Below are 22,081 nucleotides of genomic sequence, written 5' to 3'. Positions count from 1 at the left end.
TTTATCCACTAAACTATATTCAGATTTTAAAATTATATTTCTATTATCAACTTGGAAATATCTCTGAATCAAATTAGGAGTTCAAATTGAAACTCACAAATCTTTCTTTCCGACACTGGTGCGCATTTGAGTCTGCTAAGTGCTTTTGCGATAAGGGTGGATGCATGGAATTTTATGCCATGTATGCTCGTTGTTTGCTTGTTTACTATCATTCATATATGGTCTAATGATCATATGTAAAAAATATTCATTCATTACGAAAGTTCCCTATCTTAGAAATGATAGTCCTTGTCAAACTCTGTCATACAAGATCTAGTCGAGTTCTTGCTATATACACCAAGCCATGGGGTCACTAGCCATACCAAGCCACATGGTGATAGGTTTTATTTTTTCGATATAATATTCTTTTAGAAAAGTTAAAACACAAATATAATATAATTACTTTCATCATCGATCCGAAACAAAATACAATTCAAAGACATCCTAACAAAAAATCCAATGATAGATATTTTTACCTACATATAAGAAAGCTAAAAAAGTACCTCTTTATTTCAAAACAAACACAACAAAAATAAAAATTAGAACAATTAGAGCCCTTGCCATACGCCACTTTGTCTTCTACAAACTACCATTGCCGTTCATGTCATTTTTGTAGTTTTAGCATATTCAAATTTACTTAGAAAATTTAGAGATGTGTTTGACAATATCTTACATGGTTTCACTAGATTAATCACATGTAGTCTGAATAGAAGAACTAATCTGTTGCGACCAACCTGTTTTGGTTGGAAATTTGCAACGATCACCATCATTGGCCTGACTGTATTTAGTCTATGTGGTCTTACACACATATGGTGCCACGTGTTAGACTAGATATTGACCATAACGAAGGGGAAAAAAGTTTTTTTTTTTAACGCTATAAAATTATGTAAAAACTCTCAAAATAAATACAAGAGAGTTGAACAAAATAGTTATTTCTAGAAGCAGGATGATTATTGTAATATTTGATCTATAAGAAAGGATACTAGTGACTTCATAATTAAGTTGAGTTATTAGCATAAAAAATTTACTTATACTAGAAAGTAGAAAATAGGTCATAAAACTAGTATGAAAAAAGTCATTAACTCCCATGTTGAAGAGAGATTAATTTGCCAAATGCCAATCCACTGGTTTAATTGCTTCTGATTTTGGTTAAACATGTTTACCCAATATGAAATAAACAAAAATATTATGTGAAAATTACAACACCCAAAAAGGGAAATTATTATTTTTAATCTGTAATGGGTATTAGCTTAATTAATTATAATTTGAGATTTCATAAACTTATTTTGATTGATCAATCTTAAAAGTTTCATCAAGAGAATTCCTCCAATTTGTCTGCAACACCTCATTATGCTCTCTCCTCCATTTCATTGGCTAGAGAGAGATGTCACTAAAATCACTTTTTTTGGAAATTTAACATAACCAAATTCTGATGGCCCACAAAAATTTTAAATTTCGACTCTTCCGAGTTTGAAGCTTCTTTTTTTTTCTGTGTAAATTATGCAGAGATTGCTCAAATGATCAAAGGATTTTTTTTTTTTCCAGAAGTAATGAAGATCAAATGAACACCTTTGAAATGAAATTACAGTTCTATAATTAATGATTGAAGAGGAACATTGAAATTTGTTTGCATTATCCAATAATTACAATGACTATCTGCAATCTCTTGAGTCTGAGATGTGGGAGAGGCTTGGCTCCAAAGAATATAAGCAAATGCAGATGGCTGTGAATGAATAATATAACAAAAAAGGTAACGGGATTTCGGTCTCTACACGGTTCTATCCTCGACATTTTTGGGTTACTACGGAAGGGAAAGTAAAGGAAAGATGTATGAATATGCATCTGAGAAAATTGGTTTTTGTAATTACAGTTACAGTAACTCAAGCCTATGACAGGGTTAGGATTTAGGAACTACATCTTATTAAGAAGCAAATGCTGTTGTTGTTGTTGATCTTCGTGTTCCTCTCAGTTATGGAAGCCGAATGTCGGTTGGTTTCGGTTTGAATTCGCCTTAGTTCATTCGGTATAAGACCTCGGGGCCAGAATCCTCTTGAAAAGGCAAATTAAGATCGGGTAATAAACGAACAGTCCCAAGAGTTCCCATCTCCTGTAGTTTGCAAGAAACGTTTTGCAGAGTTAATTGGTAGGAAGCATTGACATCATTGCAACCAAAACCAGCAACTCCAATGGTCGTAGTGTCGCATATAGATCTTGATGGTATCGAAGGTTGAGGTTGGTCGGAGTTCACCTCCTTCGAAGTGGCAGGCGATACAGCCGTTTCAGTCACTTGCTGTGATTGGAAATCAAGCTGTAGAATTTCAGAAACAACAATTTAGCTTGTGTCACACATAAAGATCACTAGGTAAAATCTATCATGTTCTTCAGGAAATGACAGTGTTTATATAAAGGCTTCCAATGTCAAAGTCAAACGATATCATGCATTTTCCGCTCTCGAACAAACGACATTGCATCGAACAAGAAAAAATGTGATGGATTGTGAATATGAAAGGGCAACAGTCAAAATCCAACAAGTATAAGTGAAAATAGCAATACACAAATAGTTCAACTTTGGTTAACTGTTCTTTAAAAAGTTACTCTTTTAGTTGTTAAAAGTCACATGTTTCCAAAAGCAACGAAAGTGATCATGGACTTGTAAGTAGTGATTTTATTCAAACAATAATCTTAACCTTTATAAGCTGTCCAATTAGAGCCATATCAGTGAAAAATCCGTTTAGAAAAGTCTATTAAAGAAGCTATTAGATTATCTACTTCAGCTTGTCTCCCAATCAAATGAAATTGCACCTCTCATTCCAATAATACGAGGCAGAAGTAAATGCATGTATCCTGAACGGATTCTATAAGAGAAAAAAGTTGATGCCCGAGTTAAAAACACGCATTCAAGCAATAAGATACAAGGGAAATATGAAAGCGTGGAGGGTTCACCTTCATTTTCTTCAAGCTTCCATTTATAGCCCTCTGTTTTTCCACAGAGAGCCGCAAGTTAGCCAAGGCCTGCACTTATAAAAGGAAAAACTTAGCAAGAAGGGCAGAGGATAGAAAACAACAATTTTCATATTCTTACAAAAAACATACATCTTTCAAGTTCCTCCTTTCCTTTAATAGCAAAATCTCCTCCTCTTTAAGTTCTCCCAGTGTCTGCCATCAACCATGAACACAATCAGCATTATCCAAAACACACTCAAAAGCTAATATGGGAGTGGCCCATGATGCACCCCCAAAAGGGAAATGAATCTAGAATATATAATATATTAACCAAAAAGGGCAGGAAGAAAAAGTTAAAGCAAATGGTGAAAAACAAAAGCAAGAAGAAAAAAAGAGGAATGGGAATGGGAATTTCTTTGGCTGATAAAAACCATACCTTTTTCTTTCTTGGCCTCTTCATTGTTGCTACAACTTCACTCTTACCAGCAATCTACACACACACACCAAAAGTCATGACTCAGACTCTCAGTCAACTTAAAATACAGAGTTTATGAATCATATCCACTAACAATACACAACCAAAACAAGATAAAAAGCATTAAGTTAGAGATGCCCCATTTCACAAGTTGGAATTTTTTTTTTCCCATTTGTGGGCCCCTCAAGAAAATTGATGGTGTTTGAAGATAATAAATCTATTAAACAAGAAGGATTAGTTCCCTAATGATTAAACACAAAAGATTGGGCCATTGGGGTGTTCTCTAAACTTTTGCGCCATGGCCGAAGAATTTAGAATGGGATTTCCGGACACAAAAATTGATGTTGGAAGAAAAGGGGAAAGTATAGGATCACAGGCTGTCATGGAAGAGAACTAAAAGCCCAATTAAATACTACACATCTTTTGACTGTCCCAACGAATCTAATTTCTCTTTAATATAATTATAAAAATAAATAAACAAAACTTTTGTCAGTTTTGGGGGGAAAAAAAGGGAAGGGTCGAGATGAAGCAAAATCTCCAAAACTGCGAACATCTGTCGTTTTAAAAGTGCGTCCATAGGAAAAGCCAAGGTGCGGCCGACCACACTGGAACCCAACTTTCCTTTTTCTTTTTTCTTTTTTTTTTGTTTTTAATTTTAATTATCTAAACCAACATATAAAGCGCACAACCACCAACACCACAATACAGACTTCCTTGCCACGGAAACACGCCACCGATAAAGCGGGGCCCTATTGGGGGGGGGGGGGGGGAGAGGAGGGAAATGACGAAAATGACCCTCCCGGGGACTCTAGGGTTTGACTATTATTTGGGGGATATGTCCGTCCAGGTGGAGTTTCTATTGGGCCAATGGAAGAGCCTTTGACTCCGACACTTTTTATGGGCATCTTTGCCCTCGTTTTGTACCGCCAAAATTACCAAAATACCCCTGGGCCCATTGGCTGAAATGGGTATTCCGGTAATTTTGAAAAGAATGATGGCGGCGGCCGGGAAATATACTGAGACGGTGGTGGTGGGAGGGGGGTAGATCCGTAAATCAATTTGAAGGAAGGGGGGCATTTTCGTCAACGTGATTTTTTTTGTTGGGGTAGCGCCACCGAGTCAGTTGGCGACACATGCCCCACTCAGTGAGTTAGTAAAAAAAAGAGAGAAGAGAAACCGAAACGAACCTTAGATCTCGCGGCGTCGGAGGCCTCAAAACCGTCTCCGAATCCGCCGCTGAGGGAGGTGGCGCCGCCGCCGCCGCCGCTCCAAGCGAGCGGCGTGGTTGGACTGGCTCTGGCGGCATCGGAGTTCTTCAAGGAATCTGGCGCATGCCTGGGAAGAATCGGCTTGGAGCGGGGCTGGCGGACGGTCCAGTCGAGGCGAAGCGGCGGAGCGAGAGGATTGTCCGGCGGAGGGCGGTTGAGACGGAGGAGTAAGTCGACGACGAGCAAATCGTCGGCGAGAGCCACCTGCAGCCATTCGTCGTCGGTCATGGTAAGAGATTGAGGTTCCGATGGCGATGGCGAGAGAGAGAGAAGAAAGAGGGTAGCGTTTGAAAAAAGTGGGGAATGGGGAAAGGGAGAGGTTTATATAGTTGGGCCAACTTTGCCACTGGATCGTCACGTACTTCTCTCTCTCTAAATTCACAACTTTCTCTCTCATATGGCCCCATTACGAAACGTGGCACTAACTCCATGTATTTTCTAACACTCTAAAAAATTAAGTTTAAAAGCATTATTACAAAGATCTCTCTCCAAAATATTGAAAGTTAGAATTTTCAAATCAAAAAACTAATAAAATATATTTTTAGTTCTTAAGTTTACCGAAATTTCAAAAAATACCATAAAAAAGGTAGAGAGAAAGAAGAGAGAGAGGAAGAGATAGATGAAAATAAATAAAAAAATTACGCATAATTTATAAATAGTATAAAATTTATAAAATGTCCAATTCATAGTTCCATATCACCATTCAATCCTGTAATTTCTTATAACTATTTTTTAAAGCTCGGAGACGAAACTGTTATTTTTTGAAATTTAAGAATCAAATAGAAACATATTCTCAAACAATGTATTTTATAAAAAAATATATATATATCAATTTTGGATTATTTTATTTTTATAAATACTTTCAAAATTTAAGTGAAATTTCAAAAAAAAAAATTGATCTTGCTTGAAGAGAAATGAAGTAAGATACAATTAAAAAGAAAAAAAAAACTAAAAAATGAGGGATAACTGGATTTTATATTTATTTGAGAGAAAAAACTGAAAAAGGGGAGAAGGAATATAAGAGAGGGAGCGGTGAGGGGGCATATAAATGTGGCGGGTGGGTGTGGTTTTTAAGTTCGTTACATATGAAGCGCGTGACTCCACTCTTTTTACACGTGCCGCTTATCTACTCCACACGTGCAACTTATCTTGCGCTTCGCTTATTCCCATTTTACAACTCTGCCCCTTGCTTCAAGCCTAAGGAGTAAGGCCTAAGCCTGTCCTGTAATCTCAACTCGCGAATGTGAATATAAATGGCAATAATTAATTTTATTATTTCTCTTTCTTTGCGGTTCTTTACATTCAATTCCCAATTATTATGGTGTTTGAGCTTTTTTTTTTTTTTTTTTTACTGGAATTTAGTGCTGGTAAACGGGATGATTTTTGTTTTGTTTAGATTTTACTAAGAGAAATTTTGTATTTTTTTTAATTCTTTAGAGATGCACATTAAATTTTGGAAATAGACCCAATCCACAGATGTATTAATGTGCACTCCTATTAACCATTGAGTATAGCAAATCGGTTGAAAGTTCAATCCGTCATATTCACAAATTGTTGTACTAAAGAAAAAAAGCACTATTAACTCAACCACATTAATAATCTCAAGTCCTACATTTGACTCTAAAGATGATTTTAATAGAAAGTATTTATAAATAGTAATAAATATTTTTCTATCAATTTTAATTTTTATTTTCCGATTACATGTATTCTTACAAAGAATTTCGTTTGCTTTCTATTTTTAAAATTCAATAGTATTTTGTAATCTATGATTTTAGAATCCCATTTCGAAAACCAAAATATTATTTTAAGTATACCAAAGTTCAAAAATACTTTCAAAAAGTAAAAGAAATTATTGATCAATAATTTTATTCTTAAAATTAAAGTTGTTAAGAAAAGGAATCTTTTCTTTCCTTTATGGAAGAACGGAAAGATTAGGGATTGAATCTTTTCATTTGGAGAGAGAAGATCTCTACTCCTCACATCTCGAAAATAGTTATAGCATTTAACAGCATCCACTTTTGTATAATTTCAAAAACCATATAAAAGTATAATTTTTTATCCTTTTTAATTCAACAATCTAAACATTGGCGCAAAACAAACTTAGCTCAATTCGTTACGGTTTAATGTTTCCCGAGTTAGGAAATTGAGGCGGACACGGATTCCTCGGATTATAAGGGTGGAAAGCTAAAGAGCCATCTATTACGGGTTTAGAATAGAAAATAGTTTCCACCATCTTTCTAATATTCCTTTCCATATATGGGGAATTCCATCTATACAATTACTTTCAAATATAATCTCAGTGTGTACATTCATACCATTATGAGTATAGCTGAAGAAAGAGGGGAATCTCTGAAATGAATTGGGTTTGAAGGGAAAGCAAAAAGGAAGCAACAACAAACTTACCAGACACTATTATAGGAGATGCCATTTAGATCCAAGAGAGATCCATCATTGAAGACCAGACATCCATGGCGCAAGAAAAGGTCCCTTTGATTATCAGTAGGAAGAAGAGAATTGGGTGCCATTATCTCCCTCAGAGATGGCCTTGAGAAAACCATCCATGGAAGAATACTTCCATCAATTTCACAGCAATCCCACAAGTTAATTTCCCTCAATCTTCTGCAATTTCTCACCACCTCCTTCACCCCTTCAGCAGTCACTTTTGAACAGCCCAGCAAGTCCAGATGGATTAAAGAAGGGCATCTTCTTCCAATCACTGCTAATGTTGAATCCTCAATTGCCAGTCTTTGTAATCTAAGTGCTTCCATGGCTGAAACTTCAAAGTCCATCTCCAAATTCTTGATTCCTGTACAGAAATTTAGTTCCAGATGCCTGATCTTGTTGCACACTCTCAGCAGTTCTCCAATGCCTTCTTCTGTGATTCCTGCACAGTGGTTCAGTTTCAACAGCTCCAAATTTGGGAAAATGGAAGCAATTTTTCCCACACCCTCGTTACACAAATTCCTGTTCCCAGATAAATCTAGAGACATAAGTTGAGGGTGGGATAAGTCTGTTGTGTAGTCTTCGTCTTTCTCGAGATTTACATTCTTCATTTTTACCTCAGTTAGAGCAGGGCAGTTTCTTGCTAGAGAGAACAAGGAAGAACAGGTCAGATTCGAGCAATTGCTGAGGTTTATGAATTTTATCAGTGGAAGAAATTTTGATAACTCTTTTACAGACTCATCGGTCAGAAAATTGGCCACTTCAAGATCTAGCCATTCAATCAGAAGATTTTTATACAACACCAACGAAATCCCGGACAACGAGAAGTTGTGGCAATGGGAAAGAATGAGCTTCTTCAATGGCAGACGTGCATTTGCTACTGAATGCAGCAACTCATCCGAGATAAGTGATTCCGAAAGATTAAGAGAAGTCAAAATTTTCAAGGAATCAATAAGATCCGGATGAAGAGAGGGAATTCCAATCCAATTTGCGGAAATTGAACTCAGATTAGGACTCTGGCGCAGGGCCTTAGCAATACCTGATTGAGTAATGAAATCGCAATCACAAATTGCTATTTCCTTTAGCCACACACAGTTCGTTGATAAATCTAGAAGTGACTTATCAGAAATGAACGAATTGCCAGATAAATTTACCTTGCAAAGGCGCGGCAGCCCCTGAACCAGACCGAAAATCCCCAAATCCGTAACCTCCCCACGACCATCGCAAGCGAGAGCGTTCTTCGGATAACTGATATCGAGCTCTTCAAGATTCGGAAACGACCTAGCAATAACAACCAGATCGTCGTCCGGCAGAAATCCAATCTTCGAGCAAAGCAAAACCCTCAAATTCCGCATCTTCGAGCCCAAGACCATCAAACCAGTAACCGGAATTCTCTTCTGATTAGAGATATCGAGCGATTCAACATCCAATCCAGATCCTGCGATTCCAACGAGCAGGCCATCGAGGGCGCCCTTGAAATTCTGAAGATCAATCTTCTTGATTTGCCGGAATCTCGAATAAATCCGGGGAAGTACTGGAACCGTTAATTCGGAGATTCTGAATCTAATTCGAAGCTTATTGGTAATGGAAAAGAATTGCTTGCAGACGAGGGATAGGGATTCGAAATGGTGGCCGTGACGGCGTAGGAGGAGGAAACTGAAGATCAGTTCCCAGCATTCTTCAGGCAACGATGCGAAATTGTCCTCCATCGTCCTCCTGCAACTTGAATTCCAGAGCAAAATCAGAGTGGAAAACAAAAAAAAAATGGAGAAATTTCTTGGAGGAGGTTGAGATTTGAATCTCGAACGACGGAATCGAAGAAGGGAAGTGGGTTGGCGGGCTCCACTGTTAACAATCCCACGATTTTCGCTTTAAGAAAACTGATTCTTAAAATAAAAATTTTAAATTTTCAAAATGGAGCGCAAAAGATTTATTTATTTATTTACATGAAATTTTTATAATTTCTTTTTTTTTCCTGAGTAAATGAAAAACTTTATCAACGAGGGACACGTCATGGTTACATTTGAATTAGGACCTCTACCGACGGATGTAAAAGTCAAGTGCGAAAACACCTATTCGAAAGGATATCAAGGTCAAAACGAGAAGCTCCTTTGGTCGAAATATCAACCTGTGATTACGACTAATCTGAACAAACTGAAGCTCATTGAAACACTTCCAACTCCACAATATCCGACACCAACAGACCTTCCTCCTTTCAAAACATCACCTTCCTATTTACAAATTGAATACCCTCCAAACAATCCGATCAAACCACTAGATTCTAAAAGTTGAGATTGGTAGCCAGACGAAGAGCCTCCCAATTTTTATAATTTCATTCTTAAGAGGAGAATACCAAACCTCAAAAAAATTGGCCAAAGCCAGATCCCAAAGATAAAACTAAAATGAAATAATAGTCTTTTTTTATAGACCATAGTAATAGTATAACTTAACTGGAATTTCTTCGAAATGCTCATTTGATCCAAAGCAGACGAGATTTTTTTTTAAATAATTACTTTTTAAAAACAAATGACAAAAGTAGGGTAGGATCAAAACATATTCCAAAAATAGGGTAGGTAAATCGCAGCCAACGACCGTGATTTCAGAAATCGCGGTCGTTGTGTGCGATTTAGCACGAAATCGCGGCCATAGTTTGACGTGGCTCCACGTGGAGCCACGTCTCAGAAGGAAGAGGCTGCGACTTCCATTCTGACGCGCTGTGACTTGCTAAGGTTTCGATGGGGACAAAATTGTCCCCACCCGTGACCCCTCCCCCATTTTTACTTGTTCTCTCTTTCTTCCATGGTCCCCCCTCCCTCATCCTCCATTGCCGCCGCGTGAGCTCCGCCGCCTCCTCCACCGCCGTCGCCTCCTCCACTGTCGCCGCCTCCTCCTCCTCCACTGTCGCCGCCTCCTCCGCCTCTGTTGCTCCATTTCTGCCGCCGCTGGTAAATTTTTTTTTTTTTTATTAAGTTGATTTTGTTGGTAAATGTTTTTCTATTAGTTTGTTTTGTTTGTATATGTATTTTTTTTATTAATTTTGTTTTGTTTGTATACGTTTTTTTTTAATTATTTTTGTTTGTTTGTATTTATATGTCTTCTTTTTAATTAATTTTTTTTGTTTGTTTGTATTTATATGTCTTTTTTTTATTAATTTTATTTTGTTTGTATGTCATTCTTTATTTGTATATATATTTTTTGTCATGAATTATTTAATTTAGACATAGATGGATTAACATTGGATTATGGTTAACTTTTTTAGATTTATGTTATATGTTATGAATATTGTTGTATGTTTTTTTTTAAATAATTCGTTAACATAGTTATAAATATTGTACAGTTATGTCATTAGATTGTGATGAAATTGTGATACTTGAACCTGGAAATGGATCCGCTTCTGATATTGAGGTGGAAGTGGATGAATTGTTTGGAACTGAATTGTGTTTGAACATTCCAGTAAATTTGAATCCTCCACTCCTAAATGAGGAAGCACCTTCACCGATGTTTACTGAAATAGATTTTGAGATTGTAGACTCTATATGTGAAGAAGGTTCAAAGTTGGAAGAAGGGTCGATGTCTCTAGAAATGTGTGTGGATAACATACATATAGGGTCAAAATTTAGGACCAAAGAAGAACTACAACTTGCTGTCAAGAAATATTGTATTGCACAACATTATCAATTTGTTGTAATTGAATTGAATCAAGATATGTGGTATGTAAAATGCAAACAGTGGAATGATGGTTGCAAGTGGAGACTTCGTGGTCGTCGACGTAAATCTCATGGGATGTTTGAAATCAGTGTACTTGAGGAGATTCATTCATGTTTATATGCCGAGCTTACACAGGATCACTCATAATTGGACTCAAATTTTATGTGCAATGAAATTCAGAATATTGTACGATGTGATCCTATTACGTATGTAGCTTCATTACAAGAAGTCATAAAAAAAGATTTTGGATATTGTGTGAACTACAGACGTATGTGGCAAGCTAAACGAAAAGCACTAATTAAAGTTTTTGAAGATTGGGAAAAATCATATGAAGAGCTCCCATACTGGTTGAATGCTTTAGTGCATTACAATGTCGACACTCGAGTACTCTGGGACTTGATACCTTCGAATAATCCTGGACATCTTATTTTTAGGCGAGTGTTTTGGTCATTTGGTCCTGCAATTGAAGAATTTAAACATTGTAGACCATTAATTCAGATTGATGGTACACATCTGTATGACAAGTATAAGGGAAAATTACTTATTGCCACCACAATTGATGCAAATGGACATATATTCCTTATTGCTTTTGCTATTGTGGAAGAGGAAAATACTTCTAGTTGGTCGTGGTTTTTGTGTGCCTTGCGAAATTTGGTTACCGACCAAGATGAAATTTGTCTAATTTCTGATCGTCATGGAGTTATTTTGGCGGCTATGAAAAATAAGGAAAATGGCTGGAGTGAACCAAGAGCACATCATCGATTTTGTCTCCGTCATGTGGCTAGCAATTTCAACAAAAAATATAATTTGAAGCCCTTAAAAGAGTTCGTGTATCGTGCTGGGTGTCAACACCAAAAGCGTAAATTTGAAAGATATATGAGGGAGTTACAACAATTGAATCCAGATTGTATTGATTTTTTTACTCGTATAAACATTAAAAAATGGACACAAGCACATGATCAAGGGTTTCGATATGGATGGATGACAACAAATCTAGCAGAGTGTATTAATGGTGTTTTCAAGGGAGCTAGAATTTTGCCAATTACTGCATTAGTGAAGTTTACGTTTTTTAAGACTATTACTTATTTCCAGAAACGTAGAGATGATATCAGTGAAGCAGTGGATTGGGGTGAAAAGTATACAAAATATGCTTTAAATAAATTGAGGAGGTGGGAGAAAAGAGCGACAGCACATTCAGCGACTTCAATTGATCGAGAGACACAAACTTTTCAAATCGAAACAGGAATAGATATGTTCTCTCCTTACAAAGGCCAACATACTCAAGTAGTTTACTTGAAGGACAATACATGTACTTGTAACAAGTGGCAATCTTTCAAGATACCGTGTTCTCATGTAATTGCAGTCTGCAATCATGTTCACTTGCCATATTTGCCTTATGTCGAGAAGTATTACGAATTGTCACGGTACCAACTTTGTTATGCATCTCGATTCTACCCTATACAACATAAGGACTATTGGCCGGAAGTGAAGTTTGATGTTATTCATCCGAACTCAAATTTGTTGAGGGAACATGGACGCCCAAAAACTTCTCGCATTCACAATGAGATGGATTGGCGGGAGACGGGTACGACAGTTCATTGTGGAATATGCAAAAAAGGACATAACAAACGTACATGTCCAACTCACAACTCTGGCGCTTCATCTTCGAGACAAATGGGTGATTAAGGTGGATTTCTTTAATTATTTTTTTAACACACTGTTACAAATCTATTAATATTGAAATCAATTCTATATTTTCTATATACAGGTTGAAGCATATGCGGTGATATCGTTCTCAATTAGTGTGGGATTGTTGCTTTGTAATACCTTATATTTTATCACTTACCTGGATTCGTGCTTTGTAATACACTATGCTTTATTGAATCATTTTTTGCTTTGTAATAGTTAGATATTTGGAATTGTAATGTACTATACTTTATGTCATGTTATTTGAAATGAACTTTGATTATAATTGTGTTATTTGTCTTATTATATTTCAGCATTAATTATGGATCCAGGACCTTTGGATTCGCATCAACTATACTTACAACGATCACATCGTTCACAATTAGTGTGGGATGATGGATCTACCATAGTCTTGCAATGTTGAAGAAGAGAGGTCGTAGTATCTCATAACATTTGGCTAGATAATCGTATAGTGTCATATCTACAACAGTCTGGATTTTGGGAGGTTTCACAGATAGGCTTTACTCAGTTAGATTGACATCTTATTACTGCACTGGTGGAGCGATGGAGGCAGGAAACTCACTCGTTTCACATGCCTGGTGGAGAGTGTACTATTACACTACAAGATGTTGCTGTGCAGTTAGGGCTACCTATTGATGGAGAACCCATTACGGGATCCTTGCAATACGATTGGGCCCAGTTATGTGAGGACCTATGGGAGTACGACCTCCTCAACTTAAGGGATCTAGGTTGAGTATTCCTTGGCTAGCGGCACAATTCATTGAATTACCACAAGATGCTGATGAGGTTACGATACAGAGATACGCACGAGCATATATTATGCAGCTTATCGGTGGATTTTTATTTCACGATAAATCTAACACATTAGTTCATCTCATGTTCCTTCCGCTACTGACTGATTTCGAGGAAGCTGGACGATATTCATGGGGTAGTGCATGCCTCGCATGGTTTTATCGAGAACTCTGTCGGGCTAGTCGAGCTGATGCCCTGGATATAGCAGGTCCGTTGATACTTTTACAAGTGTGGGCGTGGGATAGGTTTCCTACAATTGCTCCACAACACCATGTACTTACTCCTGAACAATATGCTGGACGTCCTCTCAGTGCACGGTACATTCATTTCCATTTATTTATATGTGATTTTTAAATTATATGTAACTTAATAAGTTTTACATAATGCAGATGGAATGAAGTTTTGATAGCTTCTGAACAATCTACGAACATGTTGGTTTAATATCGAACATGTTTTTATCGACTTAAGCCCAACGATGTATATTACTTAGAAATAAATAATTATAATTAACTTAATAATAATATTAATTCTTATTTATTAATGATTTCAAATTATCTGGACACCGTACAATCACGACATTATGACTCTATTACCTGAATATTGTCATAATGGGCGAGATATTTGGTTGACTTCAAGCCCTCTTATATGTTTTCATATTATCGAGTGGCATCTACCGAATCAAGTGTTGCGACAATTTGGGCTTTTACAGAATAAACCGTCATATTGTAATACTGACACGAGTCTACATCAGATCGACCTACGAGGAAAACATGATCACAATTGGCAACGTCAACATGCAGCATATATATCATTATGGCGTCAGCGTCGTGAACGGTGTGCATTTAGTGATGCGACAGATATGTCGACCGTGTCAGATGATTATCAACAGTGGTATGATTCTATTACAAGAAAGTATATCACACTTGAATGTGCTTATCACGGTTACATGGTTAGTATTATATTTCTTATATTTTTTAATTACAATATTTAAATCAAATTTAATATTAATAATTATTATATCAATTACAGGATTCCTTTATTAGCAACGTACAAGATTTTGCAATACAAAAAAATCTACCTATTATTAAAAACAATGTGTGATACTTGCATTAGCATAACTGAATCAAATTAAGTTTATCCAAGAGTAGCTTCAAACTTCGAAATGAGGCGTCCTCGTCGTAGGCGCAATCAAGCACAGCCAAATGAAGAAGTTCAAGAAGAAGCACAAGAAGCTGAACAAGTTCAGGAACAAAATGAAGATGCTATAGGAGATGAACAGATTATGAATACTCCTATACAATCACATTTTCTAATGATTCCTACGCCGGGAGTTCATTTAGACACCGCATCTACTTCAGCTCTTCAACCTGACCCATCACCTGTTCAACAAGAACCTTGTCGTGGACGTCGCATAAGAAGGCCACGACAATGTGGTACATGATTATCTATGTTTTGTAATATGTTTAAAAGTTTAAGACAACTTTTTGTATCGAATATGTTTTAAAACTTTTATGCAAAAGTACTTTTAGTTTAATTTCAAAACTTTAAACTTTAATCACATTTTAATCAAAATTTAAAATATAATAACAAAAATTAAAATAATTAATTGCATCTTAATTAAAAATTTCGCAATATTAATAAAAGTAACAATAAAAAAATATATGAAAACTCAATATTAATAAAATAAATTTTACAATATTAATAAAAGTAACAATAAAAAATATATATGAAAACTCACTAAAAAAAGGATGAAAAATGTTTGGAAAATGCATGCGACTTCAGCGGAAAAAAAACAAAGAAAAATGTGTGGAAGTCGCGTGCGTTGGACGCGACTTCAATCAGGAGGAAGTCGCGTGCATTAACTGCCATTTTCGTGGAAGTTACGTCCATCGCCTGAAGTCGCGTCCATCATACGTGTATGTAGATTCATAATAGTATTCATATGACTTGTAATAGAACTTTTTCCGTTTTAAAATTTGAAGTAACTTTTTCGTTTTTTTTATTTATGATTTTCGTTTTCGTTAAATATATTGCCGCGCCGCAACTATTCTTCCTTGGGCCACGGCCCATTTTCTACATAGGCCCAATTTTAAATTTTTTTCCCTTTTTTGTCGGACGCCACTTCCATTTTCACTTTTGAGTGATTTTTACTTGCATTTAATTTTTTATTTTTTTAAAATCACATGTTTCGGTAAAATATCATAATCAAGCAAGATTTTTAAATGTCGATTCCAGATTATCAATTTACCATTTCTTTTACAGTAGTGAAATATTTGAGGTATATACATAAATAGCGTAAACTAAATATATATTTTAAAATATACTATAAAGTTTATATTTTTACCAAAGTAGCATAATCCAAATTATTAAATCCAAACCGACGTAAATATATATGTATACTAGGAAAACTTATACTTATATTATATTTGAAAGATATGAATATTTGTGATTTTTTTAAATAGGAGTGAAATTTCTTGATATTTGTTAAAAAGAAAAAAAAAATCTATTTTGACTCTTTATGAACTACATTCCTTAGCTTTAGTCTCTAATTTTTTTTAGTTCAAAAACACTTTAATAGTTTTAATTTCTTGAAGATAATGAGAGTAAAGTTGAAAGTTATTATTTTTAATTTTTTATTAAAGAAAAATCAGATAGTTTAATGTAGTGTGATGTCGTCGTCTTATTACGGAGAGACGTTGCTCCTATCTTAACATGTTAAACTTTGCTAAAAAAAAAGGTAAATTTCTAAGTTTTTATCTTTCCAAATTTCAATTAATCTCGAGGTATTTCTAAGAATCTTTCACTCCACATATCATTCTTCCACTCAAACCTATGATATAGATTAACCATTTTACTCTATATTTTGAAGTTTGAATTATTATTATTCTTCTTTTTTCTTTTTCTTTTTATTATTATTCTTCTTTTTTCTTTTTCTTTTTTTTTAGAGATTGTATTATTCATTTGATCAATGCAATTTTGATGCAACATATTCAGAAAATGTATTACTTTTTTATTGTCCCTTCGTAATAATACTTTTTGATCTTTTAATTTTAATTTGTTGTTTGGAGTCCTTTCAAATCTTAGAAGGTAGATTTTGGCAATCACAATGATAGAACAGCTTGGAGTTAAAAGTAAATTGTTATTATAATAATTAAACCTTTTTTTTCTTTACTTGAATAAAATGTTAAAAAAAGCTAAATTACAAAAAAGAAAAAAAATTATCAATGAAGTTTGTCCTTGTTTTAAAAATATCTTTATCCTTTGAAAATTTCAATATTATGTTTGCACTTTTATTAATGTTTCAAAAATATCTCTAGAGCAAACATCAGAGTAATATTTTGAACAAAAAATTGACATTGAAGAATTTAAAATGATGTGATCGATTAACATAGTAAATTGAAAGTCTTCTTCCTCCATTGTCAATAGAATTTGCTTCTCCATTGTGTTTACTCAAATTTGTCCTAATCTTTATTTTAAAATCCATACCTTCTTCCATATTTCTTTTTTTTTCATATTTATTTATTATATTTAATAGCCACATCATTTAGATTTTGAAGGTATTTTTGAAACGTTTACAAAACGTCGAGGATATTATTGAAATTTATAGTATATTTTTTAAATAAATTGCAAAGTGGATAGGTATCTTTTTTGTAATTTAGCCTATATTTTTATATTCCATGTTCTTGAATTTAAAATTGACATCCGAGACAAAAGACAAAGAAAAGGGAAATAAATGGATGTGACAAATAATTATTAGATGAGAGGGAATTGCATAATTATTATTATTTTTTTTTTGAAACAGATTGAATATCAGTGGATACACTTGAGATGATTTGGGTTTGTTCAATTTTCAAAAATTGTTTAGGATATTTGATTTGAAATTATAGACATGAGGCTTGAATGATTGATAAAAAAGCAAAATTTATAAGTATTTTTTATTTCTGAAAAAATAAATCAACTCAGCTACAGTTTATAAATTGAATTTGAAAAATAAAATGTGTGTGGAGAGAAAATTGTGGGAAGCAAAAAAATAATAATAATAATAAAAAATCAAATCAAATCAAATGTCAATTCTAGGTTGCTTAGAGGGATGAAAATCAACCTAGTTATCCATGCAGGGATTCTGCTGTCCCTTTTATCCCTTTCTTTTCACACCCCAATATCTTTCTTCTTGGATCCCTTTTCTTTTTTTTTTCCTTTTTAATTTCTCTCATTTTATTCTATATTATTTCCCAACAATTTTTCATTCCAAAATATAAAAACAAAGTGTAATTTTGAAAAAAAAATTACTAAATATACGTTTTAATCTGAATGTTCCAGTGTTTTTTCAATCTAACCCTTATTAGTTATAGATTATCAATTTAGTCCCTTATATTTTAATATTTTTAAAATTAGTTACTTGTTATTGGTCATAATCCTTTGTGAATCGGTAGAAATTAAGAAATAAAAAGCTCTAATAAGTATTGATAGAATTTTCGAATTTTTTTCCTCCCGTTGATCTTTATTCTTATCTAAATGTCCACTAATTCATTTAGTATAAGGTAAGGTAAGTTTATTATTAACCGTTTTTAACATCCACGAGCATCAAACACTCATAATAAATTGAATTAAAAAAACACTTAAACATACCCTAATGAATAAAAAAAAGTAATTTAATAGACTGGATAGAACTGATCAATTACATTTTTAATTCCTATGAGTAAGGTATGGAATGAAACTACATCGTGTTAAATTAAGTTACTACAGGCTAAATACTTTTCCATAATATCTTTCTATTAACTGATCTAAGAATAATTACGTAAAATAAACATGACAATACATATATATATAGAAATAATTTTTTTTTCTAGTTCAACGACATAAATAAACATGACCAATACATGTATAGTTGTAACATTTTATATTCGATTTTTGAATAAAATATAAATCAATAGTTATAATTACAGATTTTCCTTTTGAAAAATAATAATAATAAATTAAAAAATTTTAAAATGGTGAAATAGAAAGGGATTAGGAAGCGTGAAAGAATAGAAATGGGAGATCAGTGCAATTATATACTGACATTTTTATTTTATTTTTTGTCTAACAATAATATTAGGAGACAGTGACTTTGAAATGATTTCTATTGGATTTCCAACAAATTCAAAACATCACTTTGCTAAAACTTTCAAACTCCCTTCTGTCCTTTTTATTCTTCTCCCCTTTTTCCCTTCTCATAAAATAAAGTACACAACTTTTTAACTATACATTAGTTTTCATTTTTTGTCTCTAATATATTTATATTTTTTAATTGCAAAATATAAAATTTGAAGAGAATTAGAGAAATTATTAAAAATAAATAAAAAAAAAGGTCCTACCGGGAGTCGAACCCAGGTCGCTGGATTCAAAGTCCAGAGTGCTAACCACTACACCATAGAACCAGATGTTGACCTTAGTGATAAATTGTAAATAAAACTCTATATAAGTAATATTGCGGCAATTTTCCTTTTATTGTTTAAAAGTAGTTTTTGCAAACCTTTTTTTTCCTTTTTTAGATTATCTTCCAATTTAAACAATTTTAATTGTAGTCGTTATTCCGCTATGTTACAGATGTCCGTCTAAATCAGTTCATCGTGTCAACTCAATCATAATTCAATCGGTTAAAATATTTAGTTTTAAGAAAAAAGTCGTAAGTTCAAATTCTGATTTCACATATGTATTGTACTCATTTGTGACGTCAACATGAACAAAGTTCAGCGGTAATTGATATCTATTCATTCATTTGAAATTGTAGGTCTGAACCAAACACAATTCACAGCAAAATAACAACAAACATCAAAGTCCTTATTTTATGTTATATATATATCATCTTCTATTAGTTTGCTATTCTTCAAAAAGTGCCAATATAGTATGGTTAAAGGTTAAATTACAAATCTTTAGTCTTTAAACTATAAGAAGTGAATAATAGATCCTCCAAATTCAAATTTATAAGTATTCCATAAGTCATCTTTAAAATTAAATTAGTAAACTTTCAATCGATTGTCTAACTCCATGTAGGAAGGAGCGTTATGGGAAATCAATGTTTCGGACCGAATAGAACTTACCTCCGACACTCGACTTTCTCCACTGACTTCTGGTATCACTGGAAGGATCAAAACCACATTCAGGGATAAAGGAGCGGCAAATATGTATGTCATATCTATATTGAATTATATTGATTCTTATCGAGATTTAATTTATTTTCTTGTGGGTTTTTTCTCTTTGTACTTGAAAAGAAAAAGTGAAAGTAAAACTGTGAGGCAAGTTTGGCAATGATGTGGTGTTGATTTTTGCCCAGTTTCGTACCATTTTGCAACTCTCTTCACTATTTTCCATTAATTACTAAACGCCAATCTCTCTCTCTCTTCTCTCTCTCTAAACTCGAAACTAAGAAGAAGAAGAAGATGACGATGATGATGAAGATTTTAGAGGCAAATTCTAAGCCCCGCTTTTCATGGGGGTCTTCTTCTGCAAAAAACAACCCTAATTCCCTCTCTCTCTCTCCTCTTTCTCTCTCTTCTGCAACTGTGTGTCATGGCTGATGGCGACTCAAACTGTCAATTCCCCAAACTTATTTCTCACAATCATCATCCCCCAAAACCCTAATTTCCTTCTACCACTTCCATGCATTTTATATAATATACTTTAATTGTCTTGATTATTCCAAATTTGCCTCTAATTGTTTTTACCAATTTAAATTTTCAATAAAGATTATCGAATCATTAAGTCCTCACATTCTCCATATCTTAAATTTAATCAATTACCCTCTTTTTTACCTCTGTAAAGAATCAATTACCCTCTTAATTCTTAAAGTTACAAAATTATACTATAGTATGCAAAATGTGAACCCAATTCTCTGTTTTGAAGTTTGAAGAACTAAAAAATATTTAGATTAAATTGTACATATCTATGAATTTTATCGTAACCCTTTTTTTCTCTGTTAAATGTCAAGTTAAACTATTAAATATTTTCATGACCAATTCGAGATTTAGAGCAAAATTTTGAACTTCAAATGTTACAGAGAGAACAAAACACCTAATGCAATTGATATAATTTAACCTATAATTTTACTCAAATAACCCCATTTTCCATTTCTTCATTCAACCCCCAAAAAAAAGGCAGAAATATTCAAACTCGTACCCCTTTTTCTCACTACATTCACATCCTTATCCATTTCCAGTACTATTTCAAAGATATTGACACTGAAATTAAAACCCATTTCAAAATTCGTAAAAAAAAAAAAGAAAAAAAAAAGAAGAAGAGTTGAGAAATTTTCATATGGTCCGACCGCCATTGTTGATGCATGAAGAAGCTTCGGTACTGAACAAATGTGCCACCGACGTAACCACTGAACATTTCCTTCCGTTTTTCTGCACTTTCTTCAACTTATTATTATTAATATTAATATTTATATCAGGATTCATTTTCGATAACGTGGACGACGACGATGACGTGGACTGAAGTGGGACAACCAGCGGGATTTCGAAGTTCGTTCGCGCCTTCGATCCCCTCAACCGCCTCGCCGCCGCGTCGTACGCACGCGCCGCTTCCTCCGCCGTGTCAAACGTCCCCAGCCAATGCCGGCACCGTCCGATTCGGTCCCGTATCTCCGCCGACCACCGTCCCCACGGCCTCTTCCTCACTCCTCTGTAGCTCCTCTGCCCCGTAGCCACCGCCGCCTTCTTCGACGCGCTCGCTGCGGATGAAGCGTCGTCGTTTTTGCCCGCCCCGGCGCCGCCTCCACCGAACAGGACGTGCCGCCCGACGACGGCGGCAATTCCGTCGAGCTGCACCGGCGGTGGCTCCGGCAAGAATTGGGTTTCGAAAAAGGCTTCGTAGAGAGACTGAATTGCCATATCGTTAATCATGGCGGAGATGGAGACGAATTGGGGGAGATTAGTGACCATTTTATATTGGAAAATAAAATAATATAATAAAAAAAACATTAAATTTAACTTAATTTTAAAAAAATTATGAAAATATTATTTATAAAAGTCCTATCAATATCGATGAGACCGCAATCTCTCGCATTTATATACTTGTCTTTCCTCTTGCAGGAGGGATATACCCACCAAAAGACGGAAATACCCTTATAATTTGGTGGAAATTACAATGATTACGGTGTTTCTGTTGAGCCATGGAACGGCGTCGTTTGGGAGCTGAGATGTCATGGAGGGTATTTATGGGAATTGAGGAGAGGGATGATCTCGAGGGGGGGAATCGTGGCCGTTGGATTGGGAGAGCGTCATGGTGGCGTCAAGGGAAAAGATTGTTTGACTGCTTGGCTTAATTTGTGGGTGTATTTAAAAATTTAAAGACCTGTTTTTGGTATTAATTAATTGTGATTTGGAAGTGAGATTTGAGTTGGGTACGGGAGAGGCGCACCGTAGTAACCGTGTGGAACCATGTGATGGACCATCATGGAACTGGATGATGCTTTGAATCTGTGATGGACCATAAAAAAATATCGTATATATTTATATGTATATTTAAGTGATTATCGATCGGTACTCCTATTAGACTGAAGAAATATATGGATCGGTAAATATTTAAGTATAGATGCAAAGTGAAAGATTTATGTTGGTCTTGTTCGTTTGCTCACCACCATTGGTCCACTTGTAAGGTAATCAAAATTTTATTGAAATCTTATTTTTTGTCCTCGTAAACCTCTGATTAATCAAAGACTCAT

At 34.6% G+C, this 22,081-nt stretch overlaps 4 protein-coding genes, 1 non-coding gene and 1 pseudogene across 5 annotated transcripts; 2 read left to right on the top strand and 4 right to left on the bottom strand.

Moving 5' to 3' along the window:
- Nucleotides 1-1,855: 1,855 nt before the first annotated feature.
- Nucleotides 1,856-4,969, bottom strand: LOC111018802 (uncharacterized). The gene is made up of 5 exons (XM_088116920.1): nt 4,645-4,969; nt 3,419-3,472; nt 3,133-3,195; nt 2,983-3,051; nt 1,856-2,347 (listed from the first exon to the last, which is right to left on the bottom strand). The coding sequence occupies exons 1-5, from the start codon at nt 4,951-4,953 to the stop codon at nt 2,051-2,053; spliced, it is 792 nt and encodes a 263-aa protein (XP_087973046.1). The 5' UTR covers nt 4,954-4,969; the 3' UTR covers nt 1,856-2,050.
- Nucleotides 4,970-6,904: 1,935 nt separating this feature from the next.
- On the bottom strand, nt 6,905-9,048 carry LOC111014200 (RNI-like superfamily protein). Its single transcript, XM_022288856.2, has one exon. It carries the CDS (start codon nt 8,874-8,876, stop codon nt 7,125-7,127), a length of 1,752 nt encoding a protein of 583 aa, XP_022144548.1. The 5' UTR covers nt 8,877-9,048; the 3' UTR covers nt 6,905-7,124.
- Nucleotides 9,049-10,506: 1,458 nt separating this feature from the next.
- On the top strand, nt 10,507-12,561 carry LOC111024473 (uncharacterized). Its single transcript, XM_088116968.1, has 2 exons — nt 10,507-10,965; nt 11,056-12,561. The coding sequence occupies exons 1-2, from the start codon at nt 10,507-10,509 to the stop codon at nt 12,559-12,561; spliced, it is 1,965 nt and encodes a 654-aa protein (XP_087973094.1).
- A 322-nt stretch (nt 12,562-12,883) lies between these two features.
- On the top strand, nt 12,884-14,815 carry LOC148208845 (serine/threonine-protein phosphatase 7 long form homolog; annotated as a pseudogene).
- A 3,907-nt stretch (nt 14,816-18,722) lies between these two features.
- Nucleotides 18,723-18,794, bottom strand: TRNAQ-UUG (transfer RNA glutamine (anticodon UUG)). The gene has a single exon. It is a non-coding gene; the product is annotated as a tRNA-Gln (tRNA).
- Nucleotides 18,795-20,436: 1,642 nt separating this feature from the next.
- LOC111022048 (Integrase-type DNA-binding superfamily protein) lies at nt 20,437-21,314 on the bottom strand. The gene has a single exon (XM_022299214.2). The coding sequence runs from the start codon at nt 21,297-21,299 to the stop codon at nt 20,667-20,669; it is 633 nt and encodes a 210-aa protein (XP_022154906.1). The 5' UTR covers nt 21,300-21,314; the 3' UTR covers nt 20,437-20,666.
- Between the last annotated feature and the right edge of the window lie 767 nt (nt 21,315-22,081).

Source organism: Momordica charantia, assembly GCF_013281855.1.
Source record: "Momordica charantia cultivar OHB3-1 chromosome 9 unlocalized genomic scaffold, Mcharantia_2.0 BLBB01000009.1, whole genome shotgun sequence".
NCBI lineage: Eukaryota > Viridiplantae > Streptophyta > Magnoliopsida > Cucurbitales > Cucurbitaceae > Momordica > Momordica charantia.
The sequence above is the reverse complement of the archived record's forward strand: the minus strand, read 5'-3'. Positions and strand labels throughout refer to the sequence as shown.

Bases quoted from the DNA above. Each gene is read 5' to 3' on its own strand.
- LOC111018802 (XM_088116920.1), bottom strand. From the start codon at position 4,953: ATGACCGACGACGAATGGCTGCAGGTGGCTCTCGCCGACGATTTGCTC. The intron at 3,473-4,644 runs GTTCGTTTCGGT...GTGTGTGTGTAG, and splicing joins CCGACGCCGCGAGATCTAAG to ATTGCTGGTAAGAGTGAAGT. The intron at 3,052-3,132 runs GTATGTTTTTTG...TTATAAGTGCAG, and splicing joins AAAGGAGGAACTTGAAAGAT to GCCTTGGCTAACTTGCGGCT.
- LOC111014200 (XM_022288856.2), bottom strand. From the start codon at position 8,876: ATGGAGGACAATTTCGCATCGTTGCCTGAAGAATGCTGGGAACTGATC.
- LOC111024473 (XM_088116968.1), top strand. From the start codon at position 10,507: ATGTCATTAGATTGTGATGAAATTGTGATACTTGAACCTGGAAATGGA. The intron at 10,966-11,055 runs GTACTTGAGGAG...AATGAAATTCAG, and splicing joins ATGGGATGTTTGAAATCAGT to AATATTGTACGATGTGATCC.
- LOC111022048 (XM_022299214.2), bottom strand. From the start codon at position 21,299: ATGGTCACTAATCTCCCCCAATTCGTCTCCATCTCCGCCATGATTAAC.